Raw genomic sequence first — 15119 nt, 5'->3', positions numbered from 1 at the left:
ACTGTTCCCCACTCTCAGCTCAGAAGTTGCATTCAGATGTTGCTGGGACTTCTCTCACCCTGAATGCAGCTCCTGGGATTGTGTGTGTGTAGCATATTTTCTTGCCCTGTTCCTCTCAGGAGAGGCAAGGAAGGATATTTGTTCTTGCATAGAGATTTGTTCCCCACCACTGCATTGTCTTCAAATGTGGCTCTTCTGTTTTCCCTGGAATGAATGATATCCATTCACTTAAATGGCAGAAAGTAAAGGCATACACTCAAGGGCACCAATGAACTGGGCTAAAGCTGCCTCTGGTGATGATGTCTGGAATGAGAAGCAGGTTGTCCCCTTCACAGTTGTTTCTTGGATTGCAGCCCATTTATAGTGGGAACCATGGTTGTGTCAGCCTCTACTGCCATTGTTCTGATCTGGGTTCTGTTTCTTGGTTATGACAGTGTGTGACATGTTAAGAAGTGCCTTTATACTGAGAGAGAGAGAGCTCTATTTGTATTATACAGCCCCAAGAGTGGCCAGTGCCCACCCACCCAGTCTTCTCCCCTCCCTCCTTCTCCTCCCCTCCCCAGGTCAGTTTCACCTATCCTAAACATGATTGCACAGAAATAAATCCCATTGAACTCAAAAAGTATGCAAATGATCAAAGCCACCTTACCTTCTTCTCCCTCCTATCCCCTCCCTCTTGCCACTTCCCTCCCCTTGCCCCCTCCCCTCCTCCTCATGGTCAGTTTTACTTACCTTAAGCATGATTGCACAGGAGTAAGCCCCATTGAAGTCAATAAGCATGCAAATGATCAAACCTGCCCTCCCATCTTCTTTCCTCCCATCACCTCCCTTTTTCCCCTTCCCCTTCCCACTCCTTCTGCTTCCCTCTCCCCTCCCTTTCTCCTTCCCTCTGCTCTCCCCTCCCCCTCCTCCCCCATGGTCAGCTTTACCTATCCTAACTATGATTGCATGCGAATAAATCCCATTGAACTCAATAAGCATGCAAATGATCAGACCTGCCTTCCCCCTCATTCCCCTCTCTTCTTTCCTCCTCCTGTCCCCTCTTCCTTCTTCTTCCTCCCCTGCCCACTCCAGCCCTCTGTCCCTCCCCCCTGTCAGTTTTACCTATCATAAGCATGATTGCACGGGAGTAAGTCCCACTGAACTCAATAAACATGCAAATGATCAAACCTGCCCTTCTCCTCACCTTCCCCTCCTGCCTGCTCCCATTCCCCTCTGCCCTCCCTCCCCTCCCTCCTTCTCCTTCCCCATCCCCTGTGGTCAGTTTCACCTATCCTAAGCATGATTGCAGGGGAGTAAATCCCACTGAACTCAATAAGCATGAAAATGATCAATCCATTCTCAGCAAACTTGCACAGGATCCCATTTCTTACTTCCCGGATTAAAAAGCAGAAAAATTCACTAGTAGGCGAAAATTCTTGCAATAGGTTAATCGTTACCAAATTCTTCCAAGCTATATAGGAAGTGGATTGGACTGTGAAAGACCAACCGAAATTGTGTTTGCATTTTGACAAATTTGTAGGGCAGTACAATATTTCAGAGAGGAGGTCAGGTCTCCTGCTCCCCTGGTGCATTCACTGTAGCTGCCCAATTTCCCTGCTTTTTAAAGTTTGATAGGAATATCTGTTGGCTATAGGTACATTCTTAAACGACAAGGTTTTTTGCCTATTAGTGAATTTCCATTATTTAGTGCTGCAGATGTCTTGGATTTTGTACAGGTGTGAGAAACCTTTAGCCCTCCAGATCTTGCTGAACTACAACTCTCAAAAGCCCCAGCAAGCATGGCCAATGGCCAGTGATGATGGAAATTATAGTTCATCAACATCTGGTGCGGGCCAAGTTTTCCTTACCTGATTTAGTGGATTGTAGTTTTGCTATTCTGAAAAGTTTATTAAAATCTGTTTCTGGTTTTTGTTTCCTTGAACACCAATTCTGAATCCAAAAGGCAATTGAAAAGGAAATGCTCTTTCCCAAATATTAAGTCTGTTTGGTGCATACAATATTATGGACCAGAAAGGACTTTCAAGAAGTAAAATAAGCTGATAGATATAAATTTTAACAAAGGTCACACCAAAAGAGAATATATGTGGATATTGTAAAATTGGCAGAGAAATTTGTAAATGGATAGGGTGGCATCTAACAATGCTTGTCCACCAGCAGAATGAACTTCTGCTGGCAAATGGGCCTCTCTCTCCCTCTTCTCCCCACTGCAGCCCCCCACACCCTCCAAAAAAACATTTAGATCAGCACTAGGGAATTTAGGCAAGATAAATGGATTTGGATTACTCTTTCAGGAAATTGTTTAATGCAGTCATTCTTGGTGTTTCATTCTACCCAAGTTTACTTGCGGATTAGACTGAAAATATTTTGAAAGCATCAGTATTTACTGTACTAATACATACTTGAAATTTTGTTCACAAGTAAACGTCAGAATAAAGTAGGAAATAAAACTAGTAAACTAGCAATATAGAAATAAATGTTGGGCATGTTAGAGTATTTTGTGTGACCCCTCTCCTTTCAACTTTCAAAATCATTGGTTGTATCAAACACTAAGAAAGTAGTGTTCTGTTCTCATGAATGGACCTCCCCTTCCTCTCCTTGCACACCTCCAAAATCTCCAGAGGATCCCCCAACTCTGGAGTAGATTTTGAGTATGTGCCAAGAGGAGTACAGGGGAGAGGAGGGCAAAGTTCTGTTGTGTAAGAGGAAGTCTATTGTCCAAGCATACTGGCAGTGTTGGGTACAACCATTTATTGGTGAAGTTTTTATATATGTGTAACTCTAATTTGCAATTTATTTGTATGATGACAAATGTGAAATCAAACAATACATAATTAGAGATACATAAAGCAAATGGGCTGAAATCTGAAAGTCATGTACAATTCACGTATTTATGAAGAATGTACTCCATTAAAATATTGTTAATCCATTCTTTAGTAGTACAGAACTTCTGTTTCTGCAAAGCTTAGTGAATTTTCATATGAATGCTTTCCGTCTTATTTACTAGAATGACATTTGATTATGTAGTCTGATCCTGTGTTGCTTAAAATACCCTACTTAATGAGTCCTGCCGTAGAAATGGCTTAAAATAGACAAGCTGCTTACTGTAAATTTGTGTTCATCAGTTACCAAGATTATAGTAGAAATGAATGTTACCACGTATTTGTCACATAATGGTCTTGTTGACCCATTTTAAGTGATGACTGAACAGGGCTGCCTTCATTTAAAATGGGTCTATAGCCTGAACAGGAAATATTAGCCTGAGTATATGAGTATGGGGTGCTTCTCTTGCCCCTAACTTCTCCATGCACATTGGCCCTTCCCTCTCTGTTTCTGACTGTGCCATGTTGAGTGGGGAAGGTCTGAAGGACTATTTGGTCACAAACACAAGCAGAACCCCTCCCACCCTGTGATTGCGCATCCTGATAAAGCAGGCTTCCTGATCATGCAGAGGCTTTTGCTTGTATTCAAGCAAATGCAGCTAGAAGCCCCCTTCAGACCTTCCTTATTCAACATGGAAAGTTTGGGGACTGAGCAGGCAGGGATGGGGATGTTGGGGGTGGAGCCAGTATGCATGGCTGCACAGGCTGCTATTTCCTGAACGGAGCTACAGCGACTCTCTTTATGAAGTCAAGTCCATAATATTGTCTGTTAGGTTCCCCAAGTATAATATTAAGCCAATGGGACATTTCTCAGGAGCAACAAGGGAATTTCTCCACACACCCCCAGTGATTTCTGTGCCAGTCAAATGCTTTATTGAAACGTTTTATTTCTCAGACCACTTCTGGCCCCTCATGACACTTACTTATCAGAGCCTTTCGTGATACACCTCTAGTCTGTTCCTCTATTGACATATCTCACCCACTAATTACTAACTATTCATTTGACAACCCCTGGTCTCTCTCATATTTGTTTTGGCAGTCTAATGTTGATCCTAAACTTTTTGGACAGTTTCTGCTTCTGGCATTTAGTGTGGATAGTACCATATTGAAAGTATCAGCAATATAGGAAAATCTCCTTTAATACTTTTTTTTTTAAGTGTTTTTAATTTGTGTATTTGTTTTTAATGTTTTTAATTGTTGTAAACCGCCCAGAGAGCTTTGGCTATGGGCTGGTATACAAATGTAATAAATAATAATACTAAACATGTTAATTTTTTTTTTAAAATCAGAAGCCTCCAGAGTGAAGTACACACAAATTAAAGAGTAAAACTGAAAACTACATCAGTTGAATATTAGCATATAAGCAGCAGCAATGAATAACATAGATGAAACAAAAAATTCCATTTGTTATAACTGTTGGAAGTGGGGCAAGAGCAACTCCTGCTTTGTTCTTTTGTTTATGTTCCAGAAGGGAGATAGAGTTAGGGTCCTCCAGATGGCTAGGCTTGACTACCTTTACCTGTGATGCTCTGACTGACTTTCTTCCGTCATTAGACTGATATGCTTAGGGAAGCTTATCTGCCCCTCCTCCTTCCACCCTTTCTTCTTCGACTGTCTGGGATAGAGGAGACACCTTTGTCTCTGCACTCTCTCTCTCCTGAGCCTTGATTTTTAATTGATTCAGGGTGTACAACCCAACTAATAAAAGATAAAAATTTGTTTAAGTATTTTAAAAACTATGCAGAGGAAGTAAAAACTGCTTCTGGAGATATTTTCCATGCTCAAGTAATAGGCACGGTCCAACTACTTTGCAAAACGCCAGAAGGCAAAAGACGGCTTGAACTTAAAAATTGCTTACATGTTCTAGATTTTAAAGACAATAAGTGCTACTAAGATAATGGAATTGGGGGGTAAACTTCATATGAGTGGAGAATTTTGCCACGTTCTAGATGAAGGAGAAATATGTTGCACTGCAAAATTGAAAAATGGACTTTTACATTTAGAATACCTTGAAGCTATGCATGCAGATATGGTCAAGGAAACCTGTAATTCTGAATGTTTGCATATTTGGCATAGAAGAATGGGACATGCCAGCTTAGCCAGAGTAACTGCTCTAGAGAAAAAGAATTTGGCTAGAGGCATTAAAATGGGACAGTGCAAATGCACAGAAAGATATGAGTGCTATATAAAGACAAAGAGTATGAAACCAAAATTTCCTAAGAAAAGTGAGGAAAACCAAAAAGACTCTACAATTAATTCACACTGACCTTTATGGGCCAATGAAAGTGCCATCTCAGGGTGGAAATTTTTACATGCTGACTTTTATAGATGACTACTCCCAGTATACTACAATGTACCTGCTAAAAGAGAAAAGTCAAGTACTTCAAAAATTAAAGGACTATGTCAGAATTGTGTCCCAACAAATTTGGCAGAAAGCCACAGATCATAAGATCTGACAATGGAGGAGAATATGTGTCCAGGGCTACGCAAGACTTCTCAATGAGAAAGGCATAGAGCACCAGACTACAGTTGTTTACAGTCCGGAACAGAACGGGGTTGCAGAATGAATGAACAGGACCCTTGGACAAGTGATTTGTTCCTTGTTGGAGGATGCACACTTACCACAAAAGCACTGGGGAGAAGCTGTGGTTACTGCCACCTATCTGCAGAACCGACTTCCTGCATCTGCAACCAACAAAACACCATTAGAACTATGGCATGATAGGACACCAAGCGTGTATTTGGGTGCAAGGCCTTTGTGCACATCCCAAAACAAATGAGGTCAAAATTTGACAACACTGCCAAGGAAGTAATATTCATTGGATATTCTTCAATGCAGAAAGAATATCTAGTAATAGATCCCAAAACTGGTGAAGTTGGAGTATACAGAGCTGTCCACTTTGATGAAGGAAAGGGCACACAACAACCAGAAGGGGCGCCACACCAAACAGATGACAGCAAAATGGGAGGAGGATGCATCAGACTCATGGAAGAAGAAGCTGAGTTATTCTTCCACCACAGAAGGTATAACAATAATACACCTGCAGACAAAGGCAAGGAGTCTGTGCTAGAACAGGCAACAGAGCCAGAAGGGGCAGCCGAAGTGCCAGCACCCAGACGCTCTGAATGCACCAACAGAGGTGTACCACCAGAGAGGCTTGCTTACCTCATGAGAGATGAACTTCCAGAGCCAGAGACCTGGAAAGAGATTGAAGCCTTACCCAAAGCTGAAGCTGAGAGGTGGAGGCAGGCAGTCAAGGAAGAGCTGAAAGCTCTAAACAAAAGTAAAACTTGGACACTGACCAAGCTTCCTCAAGAAAGGAAAGCTGTAGGCTACAAGAGGAAATTCAAGAACAAGCCAGGTGCTAAAGGAAACGTTGAGAGATACAAGACAAGCCATCAGAAAATGTCTGTATATCAGTACTGTTACCAGACCAGATGTGGTAGTAGTAAACCAGCTCGCCAACCAAGAAGATCTGGGAAACAACCAAGGATGCATTAGACTCATGAAGTCAGAAGGAGTGAGTTCACGAACCAAGCACATAAATGTGAAGCACCATTTCATTAGAGATACGTGCCGCAGAGGACTACTCAAGATGGAGTATTGTCAACAGAAGAAATGACTGTAGACGCTCTCACAAAGGTGTTGGGCAAAGTCAGATATTGTAAGCTGAAAGACAAGATTAACCTCGTGGGCTGAACCAAACACTCATTGAGAAGGGGTGTTGGAAGTGGGGCAAGAGCAACTCCTGTTTTGTTCTTTTGTTTATGTTCCAGAAGGGAGATAGAGTTAGGGTCTTCCAGATGGCTAGGCTTGACTACCTTTACCTGTGATGCTCTGACTGACTTCCATCATTAGACTGATATGCTTAGGGAAGCTTATCTGCCTCTCCTCCTTCTGCCTTTTCTTCTTCTCTTCGACTATCCGGGAGAGAGGAGACACCTTTGTCTCCGCACTCTCTCTCTCCTGAGCCATTAGGGCAACTCCCATGTCTGGGTGTTGCGCCTCCATCTTACTTAGTTAGTTAGAACTAGGTATGCCTTTCTATCTACTATGTATTTCTATAAATAAAGTAGCTTTTCTTATTTTACTAAGTCTTAAGTCTCAGTGATCTCAACGCTTAGGTAAACGCACACACTGGCACACAGCATCTCAGACGGTTGACATTCTCTGCTAATATTTATACAAATTTACACAACAATAACTCAGTTCATGAGCCAGTAAATTTCTAGTATTACTTGGATATTTACACAAAATTATGCAAGTTTTCCCCCCATAAGATGATATTTTACCCTAAGACGAAAGCTCTGCATTTATAGGTGTTTCGTAAGTGGTACTACATGTCCCTAGATATATGATACTACTGGCTTGATTTTCTGTGGTTGGGGAATCTTAAATCCCTTGTATTGAAGTCAATATGTTGTGCCTTCAGTTGATGACTAGTGTTTTGTTCTCTGTGGAAGTATGAAAATGAAGTAATGTCTCAAAAGATTCAACAGAATCCTCAGTGATGCATGCTGAACTGCAGATCACAGCATTTACTAGGAAAGAGCTCTTCCATTTTATTTCTTACAATAAGGGCTTTGGCTATTTTTGCCAACCAAGTTATGTATTTCTTAAAAGCTCTCTTTTATAAAACAAGGCTTATTTTACACTTATCGGCCCAGGTTGTCCAAATGGACAATTGGATATTATGTTAGGTTTTATGCTACGAATTCCTCTAGGACTGTGAATGAGTTCTTCTAATAGCTTGTTTACATGTACTTCATAAAGTTATCAGTAGCAATACAATAGCAATTACATCAGTGGCTTTCAAATTTGGTTTCCTGTGGTCAGGAAAAAACATTTTAAATGCATTAGAAAGTAAAAAGACATTCTAGAAAGGCATCTCAACCCAATTCCTGTAAAGTCCATATCATTGAAGCTCCCTGTTTTGATTAGTTATAGTTTTGCCATATATCATCCAAGTCATCATGGCAGAGCAAGGCTTCTTAATATCACTTACTAGACTACCTTATTCAGAGAAGTCATGTCAATTTATGTTCTTTGGATGAGGCCAGCCCTCCTCTGATTCTTGGAAGCATGTGATTTTCCCTACTCAAAATGACAATAACAAGCTTTTTGCAACTGGTTTTTTCCAGATATTGTAAGTATTGGTCTTAGGGCTTAGCCTTGAAAGCCCATGATACAGCTACCTTGCTGAAGTTAAGCAAGCCTGGGTCTAGTTAGTGCTTAAACAGGAGGCCACCTGTGAACCCTATGTACACAGCCGTGATGGAGGAAAGGAATAATATAAATGTAATTTTAAAAATAAGTCTAGATTGCAAGTGTCAGTATCTCTCCAAGTACACTATTTGCATTGGTGGGTGACACTAGAGAAAACTACATTATGAGCACAAGCTTCAACTTCTTGTGATACGGTCTTAGCATTTCTTATGTTCTGAGGTCCAAGACCCAGGTGAAATTAGCTCCTCATCTGCCCACCAATGTAGGTAGGACTTTTGAAAGAGCAACTCTCATATGCTAGTATACAAAGGAGAAGGCCCTCGGTGGTCCAGGTGATAAAAACACAATGCAAAGGATTTCCTCCTTACCTCAGATTTGGGTTAGTAGGAAAGCAATTCTTCTCCACTCATTGAGAAAGGAATCGAGATCCTGGTGCACTAGAAAAACACAACTCATCATAACAGATAAAGGCATGCTTCTATTACATATTATAGCAATACACATTTATAAAATGGAGCTCTAGTAGAAAATTAATATTTATCTAGATGAATATTTAGACTATGGTTACTTATACTTAATGTAGTATTGGTTTGTTTTTCACTCCTAACAACCATGCAGAATAAGTGTATTTTATTTTAATAAGCGTTTTTTTTAACAGTTTAATGATAGCTTGTTTTGCTGGTCACCTGGACATCGTTCAGTACCTCAGATCCCAAGGAGCTTCTTGGTTCGCCGGAGACCTTGGGGGATGCACAGCTATGCACTGGGCTGCCGATGGAGGACACTGCAGTGTTATTGAGTGGATGATCCAGGATGGTTGTGAGGTACAGAGTTTCTGTTTAACATAAGGAAAGCTGCACTTTGAAACAGTCTTCAGCTGTGTGCATCCTACAGTGTGTAGATATTTGTTGATCCTGATAGAATGGTGCACCAATAGTTACCGTATTTGCAAGGTTATGAAGAAATTGCATTACCTGCTTAAAGTTTACCTGAACATGGACACATTGAATACTTTCCTGGGACTAAGCTGTATTAATTACAGTGGGACTGATGTCTGGCTAAACATGAATAGGATTGTGCTGTACACCACAGTAAAAGCAGTGGGATCTAAGTAAGTTGTAACTAACTTTTTCCATTGGTTTCAATAAGACTTAGAATGCTGTCAGCTGAATTAAGGCTGCTATATTTTCTTTTTACTTATTTTAAATCTTTTATTTTTAATATGGATGAAATGTTTAATTTGAATATGCTTATTGGTATATTCTTATTAGATCACTATCAGTTCTGTTTAGCTAAATCTTAAATAAATGAGTGCTGTCTGTGCATGGGCAGAATGGACCTCTGCTCATGCAGGAGGTCAGTCTTCACCTTTTCCTCCCTGCAACTCCCTGCATACCATCAAGATCTACTTTGGAGGGTTGGGGAACAGATTTTTCTGGTGTGGAGGCTGCCAGAGGGAGGAGGTGAAGTCCTAGTGTGTGAGTGGAAATCTGCTCACGCAACACTGGATTCCACCCATAGTACTGGAAGATCTAATAGATTAATAGTGATATTACAAAATGATGGTCAAATATTATGTAACAGAGCCAATTTGAAAAACATAAATTATAAGTGCAAATGTAACAGGAAAGATGTGAATTGTAAGTTAAAAATATGGAACGAACATGCAATATCTTGACCAATAATACCACTACTATTATTGCATGTTTACCAGCAGCATGCAGTGCGCTCTGCAGATCACAGTAATGACACCCTCCTTGCCAAGAAATATTCAGTAAAAAAAAACCTGAGATGATGAAGGTGAAAGGCAAAGCTATATTAAGGATAGGGAGTCTGTAAAACAAGAATTTGGTTAGCTGGCAGAAGGCACTGACAATGTCAAGTGGTCTAGTAAAGATTTTATGGAAGGAATATATTTTGAAGTGGCTTATAAGGAAAAGAGCGTGAATGGGGCTGATATATAGAAAAGGTTGAGGATGCCGTTCCAGTCACAGAAAACTGCACAAAATGAGAAAATAAACTACTAGAACAAGCAGGGAAGAGAAACTATGAATATAGGTAATAGGTAAGCAAATATTCAACAGAACAGAAATCTTTTCAATTTTCACTGAATTCATGTTTCAAATTACAGAAGAACTTGCTTTCTATAACAGGTTGATCCTAAAGACACAAGCTTGGAGTGGACTCCGCTGATAAGACTGTGCGCAATAAGCGGAAAACCAGCTGTGGCCACACTTTTACTAGATGCTGGTGCTAATGTGAATGCAAAAGATAAGGACGGCAAGACACCTCTGATGGTATGTTTTGTCACTAAGCAATGTACTGGCATATTTTGGAATATTGGCTTAGATCCAAAAGTGCCCTTCCAGTAGCGCTCAAGGAAGGACTCTTTCCAACCTCATGGAAGAGTGCTGTGGGAAAAGCCAGAGTTCCCCTTTTTTGTACGTTTTCTCAATATTTTTGTACTGCACTAGAGTTTAGATATGCTACATGTAGTATCTTTTGTGATGCAAGTCTCCAGTAAAAAGTGTACAAAAAGCATATATTAGGGGAAAGTGTGCACAAAAATGTATATATTGGTGAAAAATGTTCAAAAATGCATTATATTAAGTAAAATGCTTTCAAAAATGTGTATGTTAGGAAATGTACAGAAATGCTTGTGAATTTTCATGTGAACTTTTTTTTAAAGTTCACAAACTGATGTGGAAATGAACTGCATTAGAGACTAGAGAATTGAGAAACCCACATGGACAGGTTCATCCATTCCTACCACCAATACATTTTGGTGCTTCACTACACTTGATGCTAATGATCTACACAGCAATTCATGGAACAGCATTAATGTATTTTATCTTGCTTATGGTGGTTCTCAAGCAAGCCTTTATCTGCTCCTAGAAAGATCTTTTGAACTTATTTGTGCCCTATGGATTGAGGTGGTGAGATAATTTCCCTGTCAAAGGTCTGTAATGTGTGAAAGTGAGATATTACTGTAATCCTGGCTGTTTCCTTGTTCAGGATTCTACTGGTGTACTTTGGGCCCGGGTGCAAAGCTTGAGCCTAGTTCTCTCTTTCTCACCAGTTTTCATCTGCAGTGTGGAACCCTATGACAACCTGACTTGACCCCTTGAGACACCACCTTAAGAAAGGGTTCCAGGTGCTAGTGCTCCATACTATTTGCCCCTCCCCCCCAAAGGCTTTTACCATTATGGAAAGTCTATGTTGCACATGTGGCAAGTCTTTTTTCATACACTTCTAATGTTGCCAAATAACACAGTGACTGCAAGAAGCCTTTTCTTGCTGGTCCCCAGCTTAAGGACTCCTTGTACCTGCACTGGGATGACAGAAGGATTTGCAAAGCAACATTTCATTTCTCCTTTGATTTCTCTTCTTAAGGCACTTCATATCAAAATATATTTTCTGGTTTGGTGCATAAAATGGAGTGCATAGTCTGAGTAGATTCAAATGTTTCTTTAATAGGATGAGCCCTCTTATTCCTTCATACTTGGAAACTCATCTTTCTGAAGTACTACATTTGTAGATTCTATAAAGATCAAAATGCTCTCTGTTACATTTTCATTCCAGTTAGCACAGAGAGAGCGAGAGCACAAGTACTTCTCTACCTTTACAAACCGGTGTTTGGGATTATGTTTTAATGATCTGTAAAAGCATACATATTATTGCCAAGCTAATATTCCAATCCCTCATGTAGAGGCAAACTTCAGTGTTGCAGCAGAGGACGGATGTCATCGGAACTCCAGGAAACTCTAGGAGTTCAACATATTCACACAGTATTATTATTATTCCTCACCCACCCTTCACCCTAAGGTCAAAGGGCAGACTCCTGGACTAAAATACCAACCCAAATTGTGTTTGCATTTTTACCAATTTGTAGGGCAGTACAATATCTCAGAGAGCAGGTCAGGTCTCCTGCTCCCCTGGTGCTTTCACTGCAGCTGCCCAGTTTCCCTGCTTGTTAAAGTTTGATAGAAATATATGTTGGCTATAGGTACGTTCTTAAACTGCAAGGTTTTTTTTTTGCCAATTAGTGAATGTTATAGATGTGCATGTTTTCACTACAAAGGACAAATTACATGAAAGGTTCACTCCGATTCTTCCATGCAAGGAATTTTTGTCTTGTGTCAACAAACCGTTCTATACATCCTAACGTTTGGAAAATATAACAGGAAATTTTATATATCATTTCCCCTTAATTTTACTTCCAGGTGGCAGCATTAAATAACTATGAAGAATTGGTTGCATTACTGTTAGAGAGAGGAGCAGATCCTGATGTTAAAAATGAGGTAACAGCAGTAATTTACTAACACATAAAAACCAGAGTACAGGTTAAAAGAACAAAATGAACATGTTATATTTTTGGGGGGGTGTGTGTCTTTTTCAGTTCGGCAAAGGTGCCCTGGATATGGCGAGAGGTATGAATAGACAGGTACGGATATGTTTTACTTGAACTCTTCTCCCAATTTCTATTTTTTTAGCCTTTTATCCCTCTATGTCACTTTACTATTTTTCTTTTCTTTTTTTTTTTAGAGTGTAGTTTCGATAATAGAAGATAAAAAAAGGCAATTAAGTAGTGTGGACATTGATCTTTCTGCATCCTCTGCTACGTAGTTCTGTGAAGCAAATAATTTAAATCCTAATCTTTCCTCCCAAGAAGGTCAGACCACAAGGACTGAATTCTAGTTGTTTCCTTTTTCCTGTTTAGCTGTTACACATTCTTAGACACCTTGATTAAAATGGTAGCTTTGCTTCTTCAGTATTTTTCTCTGATGGTTACATATATCTACATTTTAGCAGAATTATTTTCTAACTATGGCCAGTTTTCTCCTTTCGTTCTCATGCTAAGAACTGTTCCTGTTTTATGCACTTGAGTCGTAGCTGTCATTGGCACTAAGAACCAAACTGGATGTGACATAAATTATCATGTTATTTGCTCTGGTATATTTAAATAAATAAATAGTTGGAGGGGTTGCGGTGGAGAATGGGATTGGGATCACAACATAGGTAGGCTTTAGCCCATTGTTTCCTCCTTAGTTCAAACCAGATCTGCTCCCCCGCTTGCTGTTATTTTATTTATTTATTTATTGTATTTATATACCGCCCCATAGCTGAAGCAGTTTACAGTAACTAAAAACATTAAAACAAATACACAAATTTAGAACACATCTTTTAAAAACAATTTAAAACACAAATTAAAAATGTAAAACAATTTAAAAACACATGCTAAAATGCCTGGTTGAAGAGGAAAGTCTTGACCTTCCGTCGAAGAGATAACAGTGTTGGCGCCAGGTGCACCTCGTCGGGGAGATCATTCCATAATTCGGGGGCCACCACTGAGAAGGCCCTCTCCCTTGTTGCCAGACTCCCAGCTTCCCTCCGAGTAATCACCCGGAGGAGGGCCTTAGATGTTGAACATAGTGTACGCGGGGGTTCGTATCGGGAGAGGCGTTCCATGGGGGACAGAACTGACCCCTGAGGAACCCCATACTGGAGAATCCAGGGTGCTGAGTAATGTTCCCCAAGCACCACCTTCTGCAGCCGACCCGCCAAGTAGGAGCAGAACCACCGCCATGCAGTCCCTCCCACTCCCAACTCAACCAGTCTTCGCAGAAGGATACCATGGTCGATGGAATTGAAAGCCGCTGAGAGATCAAGAAGAATCAACAGAGTCACACTCCCCCTGTCTCCCGACAAAGGTCATCATACCAAGGCTGTTTCCATGCCAAAACCAGGCCTGAAACCCGACTGAAATGGATCCAGATAATCAGTCTCATCCAAGAGTGTCTGGAGCTGGCCCGCAACCACTTGTTCAAGGACCTTGCCCAGGAATGGAACATTTGCCACTGGCCTATTGTTATTAAGATTTTCTGGGCCCAGGCAGGGTCTCTTCAGGAGTGATCTCACTACCGCCTCTTTCAGGTAGCCAGGAACCACCCCCTCTCGCAGAGTGGCATTAATCACTTCCCTGGCCTGCTAGCTTTTATTAGCCAAGAAGGGCAAGGATCCAGCACAGAAGTGGTTGCACGAACCCGCCCAAGCACCTTGTCAACGTCCTCAAGCTGTACCAACTGAAACTCATCCAAGAAATTGGGACAAGGCTATGCTCTGGATACCTCGCTTGATTCACCTGCTATAACACTGGAGTCTAAGTCCTGGCGGATGCTAAAGATTTTATCCTGGAAGTGCCTAGCAAATTCATTACAGCGGGCCTCAGATGGTTCTACCATGTCCCTGGGGCCAGAGTGTAATAGCCCCCAGACAATTCTGAAGAGCTCCTTTGGGTGGCAGATTGATGATTTGATAGTGGCAACAAAATATTGGTTTTTTTGCTGCCCTCACTGCCCCTAAATACAGCTTACCATAGGCACTTACCAGTGTATAATTGCATCCACCAGGAGTTTATCTCCATCTGCACTCAAGCCGTCTCCTATATAGTTTCATTGCTCTCAGCTCTGGGGTATACCATGGAGCCATACGAGCTCTACACAGGAGAGGGTGCTCAGGAGCAATCATGTCAACCACCCAGGTCATTTCTGTATTCCACAGTTCAACCAGTGTTTTGACAGGAGCGCCAGCCTTATCAGCTGGAAAACTCCTCAGAGCCCTTTAGAAACCATCCTGATCCATTAGTCTCTGGGGGCGGACCAACTTAATAGGTCCCCCACCCTTCCAGAGGGGAAAAGCCACTGTAAGTCTAAACATCAGCAAGCAGTGGTCTGTCCATGACAGAGGGACTGATGTAAGGCCCCCACATTCAGATCACTAACTCCATGTCCAGTTGCAAAAACCAAATCTAGAGTATGCCCTGTTACATGTGTTGGGCCAATGGCATATTGGGACAGTCCCATGGTTGTCATGGAGACCATGAAATCGTGAGCCGACCCAGATAAGGTGACCTCGGCATGGATGTTGACATCCCCCAGAACCAACAGTCTGGGGGATCTCAACAGTACACCCGAGACTACCTCCGTCAGCTCAGCTAGGGAGTCTGTTGG

General features: G+C 41.2%; 1 protein-coding gene across 1 annotated transcript in view; it reads left to right on the top strand.

Moving 5' to 3' along the window:
- FANK1 (fibronectin type III and ankyrin repeat domains 1) overlaps positions 1–12880 on the top strand; it is a 31042-nt gene extending 18162 nt beyond the window's left edge. Inside the window, exons 7-11 of the mRNA XM_061635693.1 lie at positions 8768–8933; positions 10263–10406; positions 12333–12410; positions 12509–12553; positions 12655–12880. Coding sequence (XP_061491677.1) covers positions 8768–8933; positions 10263–10406; positions 12333–12410; positions 12509–12553; positions 12655–12735 — 514 coding nt within the window. The 3' untranslated portion in view covers positions 12736–12880. The remainder of the gene's footprint in view (positions 1–8767; positions 8934–10262; positions 10407–12332; positions 12411–12508; positions 12554–12654) is intronic.
- The last annotated feature ends 2239 nt before the right edge of the window (positions 12881–15119 follow it).

This window comes from Rhineura floridana, chromosome 7, assembly GCF_030035675.1.
Source record: "Rhineura floridana isolate rRhiFlo1 chromosome 7, rRhiFlo1.hap2, whole genome shotgun sequence".
In the NCBI taxonomy this organism is placed as follows: domain Eukaryota; kingdom Metazoa; phylum Chordata; class Lepidosauria; order Squamata; family Rhineuridae; genus Rhineura; species Rhineura floridana.
This window is presented reverse-complemented; position numbering and strand designations above follow the sequence as displayed.